The following is a 20,907-nucleotide window of genomic DNA, read 5'->3' on the forward strand; positions in this document are numbered from 1 at the left end:
TCCCTTGAGGGATGGGAGAAAACATGTAGATTTACCACCAGAGAAATTCCTAATACTGTCTCAAACATTAGGGACTCCCAAGTCAATAGGCCAAGTCCTTGATCTTGAGGCTTGTTCTTGTGAAACTTATTTATGTGGTGGAGAAGCTAAGCCCACCTTGTAGGCATACCTAAGAGTTATTTCCAGAGGACCCTTTTTGTTGCTCAGATGTGGCCTCTCTCTCTCTCTCTATGCCCAATTCTGCAAATAAAATCATTACCCCCCCCCCCCCATATGGGACATGACATCCAGGGTTGAAAGTCTCCCTTGCCATGTGGGATATAATCCCCAGGGGTGAGCCTGGCCCTGGCACCGTGGTCTTGACAATGCCATCCTGACCAAAAGGGGGAAAAGAAATGTAACAAAATAAGGTGTCAGTGACTGAGAGAGTTCAAATAGGGCTTGGCTGGGTTTGATTGTCAATTCCTGTCAACCCTAAAGAACATCTAGGGCTCTATCTTAGAGTCTACAAAAGTTCCATGGACTGTGACCACTTTCCAGAAACCTGCAACCTCCAGGTGGGTTTGCAGGCCAGATACGTTCTGAAACCCAGAGGGGCCAGTCTCTACAAGAACATCAACTAGTTCCATCCCCCATCCCATATTATCAACAGCCCTTTCCAACAAGAAAATTTAGAATGGGCATGGCCTAAATACCCCTAAAAATTGGGAGAAGGATCAAAGGAGGAGGAGGAGTTATAACAGATAAGATAGGATTTTACAAATGAGTATGACTACTGAATCATTATATTGATATTTGAGTCCCCAGTGTCTTGAAGCAGCTAGAAGGAAAAACCTAAAATTGTGGAACTGTAACCCACACCAAAATGTGAAATCTATTCTATAAATACTTGTTGCAACATACTTTGAAATTTTTTGCTTTTTTGTATATATATTTCACAATAAAAAAAGTTAAGAAAAAAAAAAAGATCAAATTTAGTAGTTCTGGGTGACCTAGGGGAATCTATTTACAATATCCCATGTCATTTTCATTCTTAATTAACTGGAGAAACTGGGCACCTAGGAAGATACCACAAGATACAACCAGTATGGTCTCTGAGAAAAGCATAAACTTCACTATTCCTTACAATAGAAAGTGACTCAAGCAATGTTCATAAAAATCCATGTGGGAAGCTAAAAAATACCAACTTCGAAAATGCTAATATTTATTCTGCTTCCAGAATTTACCTGTGATATATCATGTTCATCATGTACCATGCTTAGGCATTTTAATTTGTGAAATCTCATAAATTTTGTAAAGAAGTAATTTTTCTTCCAGAAGTGGTAACGAAGAGAGTATGTGAAGTGGAAAGCAATCTTTGAACCAAATGTTTGTTCACCAAATTTTATTGTTGGGCATTCAGAAAACAGATTATGACAAATTAAAAAGAAAGCACCAAAAATGGCTATACATTAATACCTGAGTAGAGACTGAAGGCAAATATTTCTCTATTAAATCCTACTTCATAATGTTGAAACACAGGTAGAAACATTTACAACACTCTACAGAGTACAATAAGTAGCACTTTTTGTTAATTACAACCAGTTAAATGTAATAATGCTAATTATACTGTACAAAAATACACAGAAAAATATACATAAGTGTACTTAGTGCACCATACACTGTACAAAATACTGGAGAAGATCATGCATGTTTAAATGGAAAGATCTGTAAGGTGACATGCATTTTTTTTAGTATTGACAAGTTCCTTTGCACTGCCAAGTACAGTTACTAAGTACTGAACTTTCTGGATGAGAAAAGAATTAATTTGAAATTAATGATTATTGAGTTGATCTGAGCATGACACAAAATTTGTCCTCTACAAATTTTTAACTATAGTATTAAAACTGATGCAGACTGAAAGTGATTTATTCGTTTATTTTCAACTCTTGCCCCATGCTACTTTTATTTCAATTTGAACATGCTAAGGGAAGACACGTTTCTTTTCTATTTTTTTTTTAAGAGAAACCTATCTATTATCTTTGGCGGATAAGTAGTGGAGGTGAAATGGGAGAAAGGTATGTGTTGAGTAATGGTCAAAACTGAAAATGAAAATGCCGAGTACACAGAGATGTGGGTATGTTTTAGCAAAGACCATGAGTATTCTATGAATGAAATAACTGGAATTTAACAGAAATTATATCCATTATTTTAAATAAGCACAGTAAAAATGTGAGTTTTTATATTTAAAAAATGGGGCTAGTTTTGTTTTGACATCTTAAAAATAATTAGGAAGGAAAAAGGAAAAGAGAATTGGGGGAAGTAATATTTAAAAATATACTACATGAATCTGAGTTTATTTTAATTAGTGAAAGACCATTATTGGGTAACCTAACTTTATTTGATACACACCAAATACAAGCCTCAAAAAGTTTAGGAAAAATGAATTAGGTCTAAGGGAAGACTTCTGTCTTTGACAGACTGATTCAATAAGACAAAAAATTACATCAGAAAATTAATTTTTCCATGTATAACAAGTTCAAAACAGAAGTGCCACCACTTTCTATGAAAATATTTTTTTTCCCGTAACTTTAGAAAGCTTAATTTTCTATATCCACCCAGTATAAGTCAATTTGAATTTGAAATGGGAACTCTGGAAATTAAGGGAGGCCTGTGGAGCAATAGCTCTGCAAATACTAAGGGAAATACTGGTCAAGTTTTACAAACAAAAATTATTTCACCAAACGCAAGTAAAGGATGTGGGGCCACCCACAATAAGATACACTGATATAAAATTGCAGAGCATTCCTTTATCATTTTAAGGCACAGTCTGTTTTATCCCAAATAATAAGTTCAAGGGCACAGTGATGATATATAATCAATTTTGGTCTGCTTTCTCATGGACACACTGCTACATTTATAGCCAGAAGTGTAAGAAAACTATAGTACAATCACTTCAAAATAATATTTGTCACTTTTATATTTTAAAATGCAAATACTTAAATATCATTTCTTAATTTATATACATTAAAAACAGCAGTTTTCTTTTTTGTTCACAGTGGAGGGAGAAAGGGAAGGTTATTTCTATCAGTATTCGAATAAATACCTATTTGATAATGCAGAATACACTATTACAAATATATGTTAAATATAGGTATCTTCTACTTAGGATAAAATTATTCAATACACAAGGCAAACTTACTCCAAAGTACAAATCCAATGAATTTTAAATCTTGTACGTTATCTTTTTATCATGAATAAGTATTGCCAGATAATCAGATTAACTGTCTCTATATCAAGGCTAAACACTTTAAATATTTGGCTTTCTGGCTACCTTTTCAGTTCCAAAGTTATTTAAACAAAGTGCTTCAACAATTACTGGGCAGAGAAACAGTAACTAACATGAAATAATAGGAAAAAAATACACCAGGGACTGAAATTCCCTTAAAGAATTTCTATAGGGGAAATATTTAAATATTTCAAGCAATAAATATAATGGTTTCTTAGTTTATTACATTTCTTCCTTACTCTTGGGCACACCATATTATTCTTAATGCTTTATTATTAATATCTTCATTGTTTAATATTTTCTTTCAAGATACACATTTTAAAAATGGTTAATTTGTTCTGCTATATTAGACTATAGCAAATATTTCCCCCCTGTGAAACATGTGATCATATAAAGGGACAGAATGCAAATCTATAGAAAACAATTAAAAGAGATCCACAATAAACTTTCTATTATATAAATGAGATAGAAGTACTAAAAATGGCCCCATACAACATAAATTTTTATACCACAAAATTAATCTGTAAGCAAGATATGTCAATTACTGCAAATGAACAAACAGAGAACATTATTCCAGATATCAAATAAATATAATACCCTATGCTATAAGCCTTAAATATTTTCAAAGAAAAATTAGGGTATAGAGTACTAGTTTTCATGATTTACACATTTATATCTACGTCCTAGTTGAAAGACACTGAAAAGAATATTTTTGCTTTACCCCAAAATGCTAAGAAAAGTTCATTGGCACAAATATCCAGAGGTATTTCACAGTTTCATTTATGTTTGGTGGCAAAGTATGTTTTGCTAACCATATGATACAGCTTAATAGTTCCTAATGTTGAGCTTTATACTACAAGAAAAAAAAAATTTAAATGTTGTATTTTTCCCCGAAAAAGGGGATATAAAAAGTTTAAAAGTCCAATAGGAAACAGAACAAGTACAACATGAAATACAAAATATGCCTATTACTTAGGCTTTTGAACAGCTAATAGTCCTATGCTTTGAATAATTTTTTTTACTAGTAACATTATGAATTTTACAAAAATGGCTACTTTTAGACTTCCTAGACTAAGATTATAATTCAAATATGTAAACAAATTTACGTTAACTAATCAAAATACATCAACATACAGCTTTCCATAAATGTTTGAAGTTACAATGTATATATGAATAAGACTAATTCTGACTCATCCATCAAATCCTATACAAAGCCATTAGAAATTAACTCATTACTTAGTATTTCAAAATACTCATTTTTGGCAGCACAGTATACCAAACTATTTTTGGAAAGTACTGTATTTGATTTTTAAATTGTCAACCAGAGATAATTTAATCAAGGTGTAGCTTAGAATATAACCTAACTTTGGAAACACATTATTAATTCAGGTATATCATTTACATTTATAATATTAATGGAATAACATTATTCTCCTACCATAAACATTGGTGATCTCCAAACTTTATTCTGTTCCAAAATCAAGTTATTAATTTATAAAAGCCAGTTTTCTATATTCCTAGTGTAGTTTACTTGATTTATCAAAAAAAAAGTGAATTTATGAAAACTTACAGTACACATACTGGATTTTAGATTACTGACCTGACTTTTCTTTCCTATCATCCCTGCTAAAAGTAAAGAACATGAGAAGCTTCACAGCCTTCCAGTTTCCACAGGTTATTAAAACCTAGTGTGAAAGAATGCATGAGTAAGATGTATAAATAAAAGTCCATTACAGATTTTGAAAGGTTTTTTGTTGAAAAAGTCTGGGATAAAATTTCAGCGCCCAATCATCTTAGAATTTTGTATTTACTGTATCTGGCAAGGAAGTTTTCTGCATAATTTCATTAATACAAAGATAACTTTTATTGTTTTCTTTATCCTGGGGAATGCCATGCTCTCCAAATTGACTTCCCCAATAAATTTCACAAGGCATCTTGTTTCCTATGATATACAAATTCACACATGCTACACACCGAGAAAGCAAAAGGTGAAGATGAAAAATATTCAATAAATGCCTGGTCATAGAAGGACTCAACACATTTTTTATTTTCCTCAATTGATTTTAATAATACTTTACTAATATTTCAAATGAAGCACTGGAAGGTTTTGTTAAACCTAAAAATAAAGCAAGATATTACACGTATTTAAAACTAATGCCTAAAATGAAAATACAGGCCAACTAGATTATCAGAGGATTCAGAAATCAAAAGCCCTAGTTTATCTCATTATCTGTTTCCCACAGAATTTTGAAGAACTACATTAAAAATTGAGTTTTACCTCCTTTCATTTCCTCTGACCACCTTCTATAAGAGGAGCTATTGAGTAGCAAGGTACATTCTCATAAGTGAGGAATATGAAGAGTTAAGAAAAGTGTAGGAACTAGATGATGAACAAATCAGATAATGTGCCTCAAAAATGTATGGAGGAAATGTATATTGTCTACATGTGTGGTATGATAATCAATAATAAATATTTACTAGGCTTACTATCATTCTTTATTATATTAGTTTTTCCTTATTATATATCCATGTATATATTATAGTGTAGTTCAATCAAGTTATTCCTTTATGTATATCTGAACTCATCTGACAAAAATATGAAAAATTTTTTTAAAGATTAATCAAGACATGGTCAAAATATAATGATACTCAAAATCAATTTAACCAGGCACAGGTGGTATTTTTAGGGCCACTGTTTTTAAACCTTTCCATTCTGGAGGTAACTAGTAAAAGAAAAGTACTACAGAACTAATTTCATTTCTGGCATGAAGAAGACCCATAAAAATGAGCATTAACAATTTCTATCCAATTCTCAATTCCAAATTATAATAGTGGTAATCTCAGAGGAGGCTTTAGAATCATGAAAGTTCTGTGTTTTTTCTACCATTCTGTATTTGATCTAGTTATCAACAGAAGAGTCAGATGCAATTTTTTATAAACACAAAACTTAACCAGAGATTTGCTAATTAGATAATCCCTAACTTCCAATGAAACAATTTTGTTTTTTAGTAACATTGCTCATAAATCTGTGCTTCTACCAGTTGACGATATAGGTTGAAGGAATGACAAATAGAAATTTTGCTAATCTTCGGACAGAGCCTCCTTTCTCACCTACGATAGTTATTTAGGTTTAAAAGTACAACAGTACTTTACGAAGACCCTGTTAGAATGTGTGTGTGTGTGTGTGTATATGTATATAGTGGGTTAAGACCCAATCTAATATTATTTATAAAATGCTCAGTCTCCTAAAATGAAACATTTTGTTGGCATAAATAAGACTATAGGTCATAGAAGGTAGTAGTTTCAAAAAACTACATTAATGAAAATATTTTAGTGAGAATTATTGTACCTAGACTGTCTCTCTACAAAGCAAATGTCTTACTCGCAAATGAGAAATTTGAGCTTGCTACATTTTATTCATGAGCAGTACTGACTAAATAAGGACATTTTAGTTCACACAAACACAATGATATGAGCTTTCAAATTAATGAATTTTCTAAGGTTCTTTCTGTATATGGATTTAAGTCCAAACACAGAAATAAACAAATGACACATTCAACCTCTAACTTTAAATACAACTATAATATCAGTGACAAAAGTCACTATATGGATAAAAGTTGTCTATGAACATGTATAGCCAAATATATGTGTCCCTACGTAAACATATATGTGGGAAAGACAAATATATAATCTAAACCATCCTGTCTTTCCTCTCTAGTACTGAACACATAAACATTTTGTATTTTATCCCCCTTTGCTACTACTCTTAACAAGAGTCTGATCTGTTTGCTATGTTTACTAGAAGGATATCACTTACCTTTAATAGTCTCAGCAAGTAAAAATATGAATGATGAATAACCGGCATGAAGTTAGAAAAGCAACAATGGAATTTTCTAAAAAAATCAAACAAACCCTCAGAAGTGATAGCAAGACCCTCTTCAACTGATACTAAAACAGCAAGGACCTGAGGAATAACTGAGAAGTGGGGTAACCCTCTATAGGCAATAAGGGGAGGGTAACCCTCTATAGGCAGTAATAGCTGAGAGGTTGTAATGGAATCCAGGTGCAACGGCACATAAAGGACATCCCTGGGTACTAACAGAACAAAGTCCACAGGTGCAACTGGGGCATCACTGGGGCTTTACTCAAGAGGCTGTGGGAATTTACAATACACATATCTAAAAGAAGGGCTCTGTGGGCCCAATGTACCTCAGCCTGAGTTTATTCTATACTAAGGCAAAGACTATACTCCTCTACCTAGCTCCACCATCTACTTCCTACCTTTTCTGTAGCTAAAAATGAACTGAAATCTGAATTGAAACACAAATGTTACTCTCTATTTGCCATACAGTAATTCTAGAAGTCACCTGAGAAATCAAAATTCTACAGTTAATCCTAAAAATTCCAATTTATACAGGTGTATTGTGTACATAAGCTATTAGCAGGGCAAGTTTATTTACCATTATTCCATTACAGTATAATTTTATAAATTGAATGTAGTACTGAACTTGATCATCCTGATTTTTTTTCTACAGTGGACAAAAACTATGCAAACCTCCGGGAGAGAAGGGAGAGACCAGCAGACACTACTATGGGCCTTCTCATATGACAGAGGAGTCCAGGATTGCCGGTAGCTGCTTTTCAGGGAGAAAGCATCTCCTGTTGATGCCTTCATTTGGACATCACCATGGCCTCAGAATTGTGAGCTTGTATGTTACAAATCCCCATTGTAGTTCTGATATATTGCATTTTGGTAGCTTTAATAAATTAGAACATACTTCCAGAGAAAACAAACAAACAAACAAACTGCAAACCTAGTTTTTCTAAAGACTACTGAAATTTAGTGATTTCTAAATTCATCATGACTGGAAGCCCTTTTGACCACCATGACAGCAATGAATTAAACAAAATAATACAGACTACATAACTAAACTCTCCAATGCCAGTAAGTAAATTTCTATGAGAATTTTAAAAATCTTAATACTAGATCTCTTAGTAATCTCCTCATTATTTACCAAGAGTACAAAATAAGATTCATATTTTCAAAGTAACAAGAAAAAATCTCATCAAGTTTTGAGGTTGAATCCTGTTTCCACCTGTCCATCTTGCACTGGTTACTAAAAAAACATGTCTCAGAATTCAAGGCTATATTTTTTAGATATTAAGAAAACAAAAAGTCTACTTTTTTTCCAATGGCTGCCAAAAACGGATCAAGCAATCCTTCTGGTTATTTCACTTTTGAGAAACTAAACAGTTGTGAATTTGCTCAATCTTTTAAGACATTTCTTAATATGTAAACTGTAGCAAATATAAAGTAACACACTTTTCAGAACAGTTTGATGAAACGAGAGCAGAGTGTTTAAGGTGAGATAAAAAACAATACAGTATCTTAAAATTGAGTTTCTAGGAGAAGATCCTTGGTATCGTCAACCAAGCAGACCAGCTGTTATGCACAGGAGTTCTCAAAGACATTGGCCACCAGACTCTTTTACTATATCTCCCAAAATGATTAGTACACAGAAACCACATCACAAAACAAACCATGCTTTGACTACTTTTCTCAAGCATTATTTTCCTATTTTCAATATTGTAAAAATAGACTTGTCTTTCTCCAAAGAGTCCTTCTCTCCATGTTGATGAATTTGTGCATTGCCCTCTTATTACTGTCCCTAAAGGCATAAATCATCTTTTCCATTCCTTAAGTTCAACCTACATAAAATTGCATAATGCATGGAGTAAAAGAGGAATGAAGACAAAGCATGGAACCCTGTATAAATGTGCTGACCCAAAAGCAATCACACCAATGGCCAAAGGAAGTGGAAATTGTGAAGCAGTCTTCAACAATTTACTGTGAAAAGAAGAGAAATATGCATATTATACAAACTACATGTGAACTAAAATGGAATACATCAATGTCTTTTTTTTAAGTTATGAGAAAATTAAGTATTCTAACTGATTTTAAACGAAGTCCTATCTCATTAAATAATTTATTTGTCCACATTTTTTTTTAAAGCCCAGTAAAAGTCATATTTTGATTAGAAAAAGGAAAAAAATTTCTATTCAGAGAACAGCCAGTTCTGTTTAGTTTTTCAAGTTTTACCAACAGGAAAATACTAACTGGCCTTTTATTCAGCAATTCTACCTCTAGAAATTTTTCCTAACAAATTTCTACCTCTAGAAATTTTTCCTAACAAAAATTATTAATAATGTTTACTAGGACACAGCTACCATAATGTTTATTTTAATACAATTTATATAGCTAAAAAGAGAAGCAGCATTCTTAGTTCCCAAGAACAGGAGCACATGACAAGACACTAAACATTTTTAAAAGAAAAATACTATAAAGAAAAGACTATAACTCTTGAGGATATGAGGGGCTAAGAAACTTGCCTAAAGACAAAAGTTACTAAATGGCAGAGCCAAGATTTAAACTCCAGATATGCTGATTCTAGAATATTTGCAAATATCTGCCAGAATTAAACAAAAAGACTCCCAGAGGAGACAACTAGTCAATGAAAAGATAAACATTTATTATGGAGAATTTCAAATATATACAAAAGTAGGCCGAATAGTATAATGCATACATTACCCAATTTCAAAAAATTATCAAAGTCATGGTCATCTTATCGCACCTAAATTCCTATCTATTTCTCCCACTTCCCCTCCTGTGCTTTTTGGAAGTAAATCCCAGACATCATATTATTTTAAGGGATAACTTTTTTTTTTTTGTAATATATGGGCCAGGAATTGAACCTGGGTCTCCTGTGTGACAGGCAAGAATTCTACCACTGAACTACTTAAGGGATAACTTTTTTTTTGTATGCTGTATGGTGGGGTCACATTTCATTATTTTTCCATGTGAGTAAAAGAGAACTTTTTAAAGGAAAAAATACTGTATCTTAACAAGTAAAACCTATAATTAAGAAAATAAGCTTATTATACTTGTACATAAATCATGATTCCTATTATTGCATTAGTTTTAGGAACTATCAGTGTAAGCAAGAATAAAGAGCATATTTCAGATACAAAATAAACAATGATAAAGGCCAGGAACAGAAGTGAGAAAAAGAAAGGGTAAACTACTATACCTTGATTTTACTGAAACAGTGTAAGTATTTCCAAGAATCGCCATAGTAGGAATAAGGATAAATGCCAAAGGTTTACATGGATCAGGATTAAGCTTTAAGCAATACCTATATCAAAAAGAAAAAAGTTAAAACATAATACTTAAAATATACTCAATCATTTAAAATTATCAGAATCAATAAAATTAAATAAGTTTTAAAATGTTACAGTAGTGATATGGATAATGAGAGCTCTAAACAGCTCATGAAATCTCTGATAAATAACTTTTGCTCTAAATCATTTATACCCAAGGTTTTGTATAGAACATAATGTTGAGAAATTAGTAAAGGAAATGAAAATACCCAATATTTTTCCAATACGGAAAATATCCAATATGGAAGTACTTTCTTGCTACAATAAGCTTTACAACCTGAAATGTCATTAATATAAAGTTTTTATAAAAGAAATTGAAATATATTAAGGCTGTTCTATAAAAAGCAGATAAAAGGCTTATATAAAGTTATTGTCCTTTATCTTCTTAAAATCCAAATTTGCATCTCTTGCATTTATTGACAGGAAAACTCTACAGCCTTTCAGAGTCATAAATTTGTGCTCCTCAAATATTTCTAACTTCAAATCTGGGAACCAAATTCTAAATCTTGACTAAAATGAAGGACAAAGAAGGATACTAACATCTGGTAACTTTTTATTTAACTGATTGAATGTATGTTGGTTCTGATGACTTTTAAAAAAACTGCAGTATTTAGATAATCTGGAGTGTAATACTATTTCTAAAATCTATATTGAGTAGGGGTTCAACTACCACTTAGATGAGGCAGGCTTTTTTTTTTTTGGTAGCAATTTACTAATTTAAAATTCTATATATAATCTTGGAGGGCATCTTCAGACTCAAATTTAACTTAGGTAGCACAGCAAATGATGGTTTTCAGTAGTAAAACAGCCGATCATTTATTTAGTTCAATGTATGGGGCATATTAAAAAAGCAGACAATTTTTCCATTATTTTTATTTTTTTAAAAAATGTAAGCATTTTGTTTCCGAAATAGTTAAGAAAACATAAAATTGAATCATGAATTGAAACATACGTAAAGCATTACCATTATGAATACCTGAAGTTAACAAGCCAAAGCACATTCTAGCATAGGTTTAGACTCAAATAAGGCTAAAGGTAAAATGATTGAAATAAAATTCATTCTTTCATTGGCAGATTTTTAGGGAAGTTTATATTCCCAAATTTTATGTTCTCATGATAAGGGAGAAAATGTGAATGTACTGAAAATAAATTCAAGTAATATATAGCTTCCTGTTCTTGAGAAACTGTTCTTTTGAACCACTGGGAATCTAGCAAGTCTCAACTCATAGATATTTACTGTTTGAACCACATAAATTACAATTATATAAAGAAAACACACCTAAGATTCTTCAACCAATAAATAAAAGATGGCATGCTGAGTAATACAATCCATGTTAGTAAGTTAATCACAGTCTTGTGCATGTGAAGACTATCTTCAGCATCATTAGCAGATAAACAAAGATGGTATACTATAGAGTCCTTATGGTGATTAGTTTTCTTTTCACTTTTTCTAGAGTGTTTGATATTCTGTAAAGTAAAAATATCAAGATACTAAGTAAACAAAAGTAAATTTAAGATGTTTTATTTAGAAACATATTCAATTATTTAACAGCTAAATAAGTACATCTTCCTATTACCAAGCTGACAAAAATACTGAAATTACCTTGTTTAAAAAGTGCTTAAAATGGTTTCAGCATAAAATATTTATTCTTTTGTTTGCTATTTTTACCGTTTAGAGTATACCTTTAAGTAATCACTCAAAATAAAATTTAAAAGATGATAATTTGTAACAACAAAAATCATGTATGTATTCACAAAGATCAAGGTAAATTTAAAATGATCTAAGGGTAATTTAACATCAGGTTCATTTTTCTTAAAGTTATTTGAATTCATAGTAACTTTTAAAACACTGTAAAATCCTAACCTTTTAAAATAATATTTTATTTTTTTCTATGTCCTTTCATGGTGTAGAGTTTTGAAAAACTTACCACAGTCTGACTGTTTTTAAAAGCTGTTAGGCTGGCTTCCAGATGAACAATCTAGGAAAAGAAAGTGACATTTTAATTTACTTCTATTTTGAAACAAAAAATGTAACTAATTCTATTAAAACTGAGAAGCATTGTAATCTGAAATATTAAAAATCAAAACAACTGGAAATTTATTTATACGTTTACAAAATTTTATTTTAGTAAAGATAAACAATAAATATACATTTGCTATTACGGATTTTTAAAAAAGGAAAGCAAAACAAACTTCTAGAGAATGTTCAGGCCAGAATATAGTGCTATACCATCTACATCCTCTAATCCTATGTTTGAATGATGCCTTAAAGTGTCTTAAGAATTGAAGATTTGATTATATTCAATACAGTATAAAGAGTTTAATATGTTTTACATATTTGAAAATCTGAACACAATAATATACAGTAGTGAAATGTTCACAAGCCCTGAGGAACTTTATAAGTTTAATTTATTAGGTTTCCTTAAATTATTTAAGTGTTTGAAAAAGCTTTCTCATTGAGTCAGTTGTTTGAAATGCCTTAAAAAACCCTGAAAATATCATATTTGTAAATCAAAATAGCTCTAAATAGCTTTTCCTGATGCACACAAATTTTCTTCAGACACCCCAAAATTCAAACTAACAATTATCTACAATAATGTATATATATTCGTATTAAAAGCAGAGACAAGAACACCTTTGTTTGAAACAGAAGAAAATTATCTACTGTCTTTCAATATCAAATGATATCAACTGTCTCTCAATGGGATTAGTATGCAGCTGTATGACTGCCTAGCTTTTCCTGTAAAGTTGTCAGCCTTCTTGGAAGTATTTTTCACTTCCTCAGTAAAATTACCAACCTAATTATTTTTATCATTGTCTTGTAATTTTAGTAACATTCTACATTATCTCAGCATGATTGATAGCTTGATCCCACTGACATAACTTTTTTGTTTTGTCTCTCACACATACTCAAAAGGGAAGTGTGAATAAAAACTGCTTCAGTAAAACATTTTTTAAGTTAACATCATTTGCAAGATGAAACAAATAAGATCTTCCCCCTCTTCCTTTTATTTTTTCAACAAAGAAACACAACTCAGATTATGTACAGCTCTCAAGTTAACTGTACATAATTTAAATAACTAAAATGTTAAAAAGAAACTTTATATTTAAATCTGTCAGATAACAAAAGGTTACTGCATAGTTAAAGTACAATTTTTGTTGTCAATTGTCTACAGGACATTCTAAGTCTGACTGGCTGGCTTTGCTGATTTGACATACCTTTAACACATAGTAAAGATAAGTAAGAAGTATGGCGAATGCTCCACAAGTTGCCCAACTAACTATGATCAAAACAGTTGTCAAAAAGGGCAAGTCTGGTGACATCACCTTGATATCTTTAGGAAGTTCACAGGGTCTGGAATAACAAGAATAAAGCTTTTAAAAATGTATTAGTGATATTTATAGTCATTTATAAGAAGAAAATGAAATTCTATTAGCCTCTCCTGCATATTAATATCCAAGTATCGTAAGATAAGCAGTATTCTTAATAAAGGCAAATGGTTACATATCTTTGATTGTAAGTTCTGTAATACACTGTGATAGCTCCTCTTCCATTTAGATACTGTATGGCTGATATTTGTACTAAGGAAGAAAAAATGTTGCCAAAGATAATCATTAACTCTATATAAATCCTGTGCTGTGCATCTCCAATCTTGATAGGAAGAAGAACAACTTTCTATTTCATGAAATCAAGATCACTCAGATGCATGATGATGTTCAGAATCCCTGTCAGAAACTTCAGAAGGGTGGAGGAAGAAGCACCACACCATCATCCCGTCCATGAGAATAAACCATGTAATACAGTGAAGAGAAGTAGCAATGTAAACTTGCTTGGTGATTTACCAGAAAAGGCTACCAGTAGCTTTAGATTCGAAATATATCTTTGGGCCTATAATAAAACTCTAGGCAATGTTTTTAGAGTTCTTATACAACTCATCTAATCAGATCCTAAATGTCTTGATTAGAGTGTCTTGCTCTTCAATTTGATTACAAATGTTTGTATATAAAACCATTTTCTGATAAACAATTCCTCCTAGAAAAGCTTTAGAACAGTACAATTTAAAAATACTTGTGTAATTTGTCACACCGCTTGATTAACTATGGAACAATAAGGTCAAAATCAAATGTAGCATTTAACTTGCTATAAATGATTAGATTTGACAAAGATGTAACTTGAATACTAACCTATGCTTCTGCTAGCTATAAATCTCTCCGTAGAAATTAAAGTTTAGTGAAAACCAATTAATTATAAGGTTCCCTATTAGAATACTTTTTTTCTTAATTTAGAGCAATAAGAAAGTTTTTAGTCATTCATTCTTTACCTTTTCAAAGCTAGCCACAATGAAGAAAGGAGTCTCATAAATGTTGAAGAAAGGAGGCCACCCCAGTAGGCAGTACATGTTCCAAATAGAAAGAGAATCAAGGAAACAAGGGGGAAACACATACTCTGACTAGTTAAAATGATGGCATCTAGTTCTGGTAACAATAATGCATCCCATAATTCCTTAAACCATTTATACCTGTGGATAAAAAAATACAAAAAAGGCAAATAAAAAACCAACTACTGGATCACAAGGAGTTAATATTTGAGGTGTTTGACCATTTACTAGTGTCACTGAAATTCCAAGATACAAGTAGTTCATAATTTTGTTGAAAAACAAATTTGAATTCCTTGTATGGATGAGTCATTTATCTTGTATGTGAACATACCGATCTTTAAGCATTAGAGTCTCAATTCAGCTCACCACTCTCCATTGATGCTTACATGAGGTAATAAGTATCATAATTATTATTATTTTAAATTAGAAAGCCAATAGCTAGTAGTAGTGATGGAAGCAAAGAGACCTATGAAAGTAATGGTTGTTAACCAAAATATAAAAAATGTGAACGTATTGAGAATGGAATATTAAATTAGTCCAAAATACACTTTATATGGGAAGTAAGAGAATATGACAAGGCCCTATTTCATCAAACCCTATGGTTTGTGTTTGTGAATCTGAAAGTTTCAAAAATCATGGACCATATATATAACCTTTTGCAAACATTAAAGTCCTAGTTTACTTACAATTGAAGTTTAGACTGATATATATAATATCAATAATTACAGTTATTCTACTGAAGTAAATGTTGATATATTAGGTCTTCATTAAATAAGATTTTTTTCATTAATGAAACAAGTCAATTTCCACATTTGCATGGACATTTGTATTACATTATGGAGCCAAACATAACATCTTATATATAAAACAAAATCAAAATCATTATTACATAATAAAAAAAAATCTATTACATAATAACTTACCCCAACAGAAACTTCACCATAATTACAAAAGGATCAACTTTGTATGGTTTGGCTTCTTTATCCAACATAGTAGCATATTCTAAGCAATGACCTAGTGATTAATAAAAAATCACATGCAGTAGAAAATTCACTGATATTAAATATGTGATATACTTGCATTGTCAACAAGAGCAACATATTTCATGTGAGAGAAAGCAAGAGTCTTCTTCATTACTATCACAGAGACTTCTTGAAAGATTAAATTACTGTAATTTGGTGGTTCTCATACCAAGGTACAAATTACAATCATTTGTGAAACATAAACAAAAATCTAGATGCTCAGGCCAAGAGAATCATATTCGGGAAGTCAAAGCTGGGGTACCATTTGTATTTTTACCAAGTTCCACAGGTAATTTTTTTAAAAACCACTTTATTAAGATAAAATTCACATACCATACAATTCACCCTTTTAAAGAATACAATTCAATGATTTTTATTATATTCACAGAAGTATACATCCATTTATCACAATCAATTTTAGAACATTTTCATTGCCCCGAAAAGAAATTCCATTTTCCTTAGTCATATTCCCCCAACTATCCCTCAGGCCCCTAACCATAGGAAACCACTAATCTACTTTTTGTACTTATAGATTTACTTAGAATAGATTTTTATATAAATGGAAACATATAATATGTGGTTCATTGTGATTGGCTTCTTTCACTTAACATAATGTTTTCAAGGTTCAATTATGCTGTACCATGTATCAATCAGTACTTCAATTTTATCTTTAATGCTGAATAATATTCTACTTTATGGATACATCACAACTTATTTACCCATTCGTTAGTTATGGACATTTGGACTGTTTTCAATTTTTGGCTGTTATAAATTATGCTGTTATGAATATTTGTGTATAAGTTTATGGGTAGACATATATTTTAATTTCTCTTATGTATACATCTAGGAGTAGAGTTGTTGGGTCATACGATAACTGTATGTTTAATTATTTGAGAAATTGCCAGATGTCTTTCAAGGCAGCTTCACCATTTTATTTTCCTACCAACATTGTCTGAAGTTTCCAATTTCTCCATATCCTCACTAATACTCATTGTCTTTTTGGTTACCACTATTTTAGTGAGTATGACCCATAGTGATTTTCTGCTCTGCACAACTGGTTCAGAACTACTACTTTAACTGGTTTGAAGCATAATCCCGTACTTGGTTCTATTTATTAAATAACACATATCCCTGAGGTCACAGAGGACTATCCAGATATAAAACCTGTATTTTTAATAATCAATTAGCAGTTCCGGGAAGATGGCAGAACAGGATAGGTTGAGTTCACCCCTGCTCCAAGGAAAAGCTAGAAGTGACAGAAAAATGCCTGGAACAGCAATTCCCAGGTGTAAGTGACCTGGGAGGGTCTTCTACACCACAAAAAGAAGCTCTGTTTGAAAAAGCACAAGAAATGAGACACAGAGAACCAGAAACCGTGCAGCTAGTGCAAACAGACTAGCGTGCCCTTTTCCAAACGGAGGCCCAGAGCCCTCAGGAGTGCACAGACAGGGAGACTGGGACAAGTAAGTAAGCCAAGTTGTGTTCCTTGAAAGTGTTCCCCTCATGCTTACAGCCCACCATTCATGACCCATGACTCCTCCCACACCTCACCCACCTGAACCCCATGACCCAACCCCAACCATGCTCCAAGCACCCCCACCCTGATCACAGATCCCTGCCCCACACCCTTGCCCTGCACATGTGTGCAAGCCTGTTCCAGCCTGACCCACCTCTGCAGCACAAGCATACAGTCTTGCCTTGCCCCTCCTGAGACCTGTGCACTTGCATCCAGCCCCTCAACCCCAACCTCCTCCTCCCTGCCCCCTGCAGGCAGTCACCTGCACATCCGGGCTGCAGGGCAGACCTGATCGACTTCATTCTTATCTCTAAACAACAGGTTATATATATATATACACACACACATATATATAAAAGTCTCTCAAAATCCAGAAATAACAATTACCACTCTTGACTAAATGTTACTGTTATAAAAGCTTACAATCCAGAATCTAGGTCCCTGTTTTATTTATAAGCATTTTCTAAAGGAGGCCATACCATAATTGTTCTTTCATTTCTGATTTATTTTGCCTCACTAAATGTCCCACACATTCATTCATATCGTTGCAAGACTCACAACCTCGTTCCTTTCTATAGCAGCACAACATTCAATCATATGTGTATACCACTGTTCGCCAATCTACTTCTCAGTGCATCCTCCAGTCACCTGCATTCTTCAGGCATCATGTATAATGTGCAAAGCCCACAATCCATCAACACTCTCAATTTTAGATAATTTCATTTTCCCAAGAGAAAGATAACCAATAAACACACTTCGCCAAATAGGAAATCTAAACCTCCTCTTAACTCTTGTCCCTCCCACCACTGTGCTCACCTTCTTTACTCAGGTCACACCTTCACAGGGACCTGTCCCACAGACTCCTGCATGCACACAGCAACATCCTCCCCACAGGGAATCCATATTTCCCTGCACTGACCTCTTGACCTATGCACCCAACCTGCCCTACTCTGCATACATGCACACGCTTGCCTGACCCCCCAGCACAAGCGCCCGTCTCCAAACCTGGCAGGTGCTCTCGTGGGCATTTGTGCTATGAGATGCCCTCAGCCTGCACATGCGTCCACCACTGCCTCACCCGCCCTACCCTCCAACACCTGCACACCTGACCTGCACCAGGGCCCCAATTACTGGCCATCATCCACTCCTGACACACGTCCGGCAACCTCTGCACCCCTACGCACTTGCATATCTGCATTCCAGCCACCCAAAACCCATCACCCGAGCAAAGACACAAATATGCCCTGCCTTCCCTGTGCCCCGACATCTGTGCCCTGTACCCCATACCCTGACACCCACAACACACAAACTCCACATGCCCACCTGCATCATACCAGTCCCAGCACATCCACTCAGGGCCTCCATTCGCCTCCCAACATGCCCTAACTCTGTGTCTGCTATGCTGTATGCTGCACCCTGCTCCTGCGCTCCAAGGTCTGTCTCAGCTGCACCTCACCCCCACCATCCCTGCAACGTACCTCCACAATCTTGCAACCCACACCCCAGTCTCACAGGTACCAGCATAGCATCCACAACATGGCATACAGCTGTGCTGCAACCCATCACTGCACTATTGTGCCCATCTCCACGCTCCGTACAGTGTTTCACATCCATCCACAAATACAAAGATTTAGACTACTGAAGGAAATCAACTTTCAAAGTAACCTTATCAAGATATTTACATGCCGTAAAGACAACAGAAGATCACTAAACACATGAAGATGCGGACAGATACAGTCCAGTCTAATGACCAAATTAAAACACTGGAGGAGACACAGACTTTGGAATAACTAATCAAAGATGTTCATATTACTGTACTAAATAAAATCAGTTGGGTGGCTAATGACATAAAGGAGATCAAGGAGACAATAGAAGAGCATAAAGAGGAATTTGAAAGAATAAATAGAAAAATAGCAGATATTACAGAGCTTAAAGATGCTATAGATGAAATAAAAAATATACTATAGACACAATAGCGCATTTGAAGAGGCAGAAGAAAGAATAAGTAAACTAGAGGACAGGACAACTGATTTCAAATGCATAAAAGAGCAAATGACAAAAAAGATGAAAAATTTTGAATTGGAACTCAGGGAAATGATGGACAAAGCAGAGGGCACAAATACAAGAATCATTGATGTCCCAGAAGGAGAAGAATAAAGGACCAGGAAGATTAGTAAGGGTTATGAAGATAATGGGGGGAAATTTCATAACCATTATAAAAACCATAAATATGCAAATTAAAGCCCAACAAATTCCAAATAGAATAAATTCAAATAGGCTTACCCAAGACACATACTAATCAGTCTGCCAAATGTTGTCCTGAAAGGAACAAGAGAGAAACCAAACTACTACATACAAGGGGAAACCACATAAAACTGAGTTCAGACTACTCAGCTGACACTACAGAGGTGAGAAGGGAGTGGTAGGATATATTTAAGATCTGAAAGAGAAAAACTTCCAGCCAAGAATTCCGTACCCAGCCAAATTGTCCTTCAAAACTGAGGGACTCTTGAAAGCAGCAAGAGAAAAGCAATCCATCACATACAAGGGAAACCCAATAAGACTATGTGTAGATTTCTCAGCAGAAACCATGGAGGCGAGAAGACAGTGGGATGATATATTTAAATTACTAAAAGAGAAAAACTGCCTATCAAGAATTCTATATCCAGCAAAACTGTCCTTCAAAAATGAGGGAGAAATTAAAACATTTTCAGACAAAAAGTCACTGAGAGAATTTGTGACCAAGAGACCAACTCTGCAAGAAATACTAAAGGGAGCACTAGAGATAGATACAAAAAGACAGAAGAGAAAGGTGTGGAGAAGAGTGTAGAAAGAAGGAAAATTAGATATGACATATAAAATACAAAAGGCAAAATGGTAGAGGAAAGTACTACCCAAACAGTAATAACACTAAATGTTAATGGGCTGAACTCCCCAATCAAAAGACATAGACTGGCAGAATGGATTAAAAAACAGGATTCTTCTATATGCTGTCTACAGGAAACACATCTTAGACCCAAAGATAAACATAGGTTGAAAGTGAAAGGTTGGGAAAAGATATTTCATGCAAATAACAACCAGAAAAGAGCAGGAGTAGCTAACTAATATCCAACAAATTAGACTTCAAATGTAAAACTGTTAAGAGACAAAAGAAGGATACTATCTACTAATAAAAGGAACAATTCAACAAGAAGAAATAACAATCATAAATATTTATGCACCGAACCAGAATGCCCCAAAATACATGAGGCAAACACTACAAATACTGAAAAGGGAAATAGACACATCTACCATAATAGTTGGAGACTTCAATTCCCCACTCTCATCAATGGACAGAACATCTAGACAGAGGATCAATAAAGAAATGGAGAATTTGAATATTACAATAAATGAGCTAGACTTAACAGACATTTATGGGACATTACACCCCACAACAGCAGGATACACCTTTTTCTCAAGTGCTCCTGGAGCATTCTCAAAGATAGACCATATGCTGGGTCACAA

At 33.5% G+C, this 20,907-nt stretch overlaps 1 protein-coding gene and 1 long non-coding RNA gene across 3 annotated transcripts in view; one reads left to right on the forward strand and one right to left on the reverse strand.

Annotated features, from left to right (window-relative positions):
- LOC143677914 (uncharacterized) overlaps positions 1 to 14,386 on the forward strand; it is a 65,863-nt gene extending 51,477 nt beyond the window's left edge. Inside the window, exons 4-6 of the long non-coding RNA XR_013172975.1 lie at positions 7,804 to 7,977; positions 10,910 to 11,031; positions 14,147 to 14,386. This is a non-coding gene — a long non-coding RNA (uncharacterized LOC143677914). The remainder of the gene's footprint in view (positions 1 to 7,803; positions 7,978 to 10,909; positions 11,032 to 14,146) is intronic.
- The window catches only part of PGAP1 (post-GPI attachment to proteins inositol deacylase 1), a 128,947-nt gene continuing 109,008 nt past the window's right edge, over positions 969 to 20,907 (reverse strand). The window contains exons 21-27 of one of the 2 annotated variants that reach the window (XM_077154538.1): positions 15,789 to 15,879; positions 14,809 to 15,006; positions 13,706 to 13,841; positions 12,415 to 12,465; positions 11,766 to 11,953; positions 10,357 to 10,461; positions 969 to 9,116 (exon numbers count right to left, since the gene is read on the reverse strand). In XM_077154538.1, coding sequence (XP_077010653.1) covers positions 8,978 to 9,116; positions 10,357 to 10,461; positions 11,766 to 11,953; positions 12,415 to 12,465; positions 13,706 to 13,841; positions 14,809 to 15,006; positions 15,789 to 15,879 — 908 coding nt within the window. In that variant the 3' untranslated portion in view covers positions 969 to 8,977. The remainder of the gene's footprint in view (positions 9,117 to 10,356; positions 10,462 to 11,765; positions 11,954 to 12,414; positions 12,466 to 13,705; positions 13,842 to 14,808; positions 15,007 to 15,788; positions 15,880 to 20,907) is intronic. The other variant, XM_077154537.1, reaches the window with a different exon arrangement.

This window comes from Tamandua tetradactyla, chromosome 3 (assembly GCF_023851605.1).
Source record: "Tamandua tetradactyla isolate mTamTet1 chromosome 3, mTamTet1.pri, whole genome shotgun sequence".
Taxonomy (NCBI): domain Eukaryota; kingdom Metazoa; phylum Chordata; class Mammalia; order Pilosa; family Myrmecophagidae; genus Tamandua; species Tamandua tetradactyla.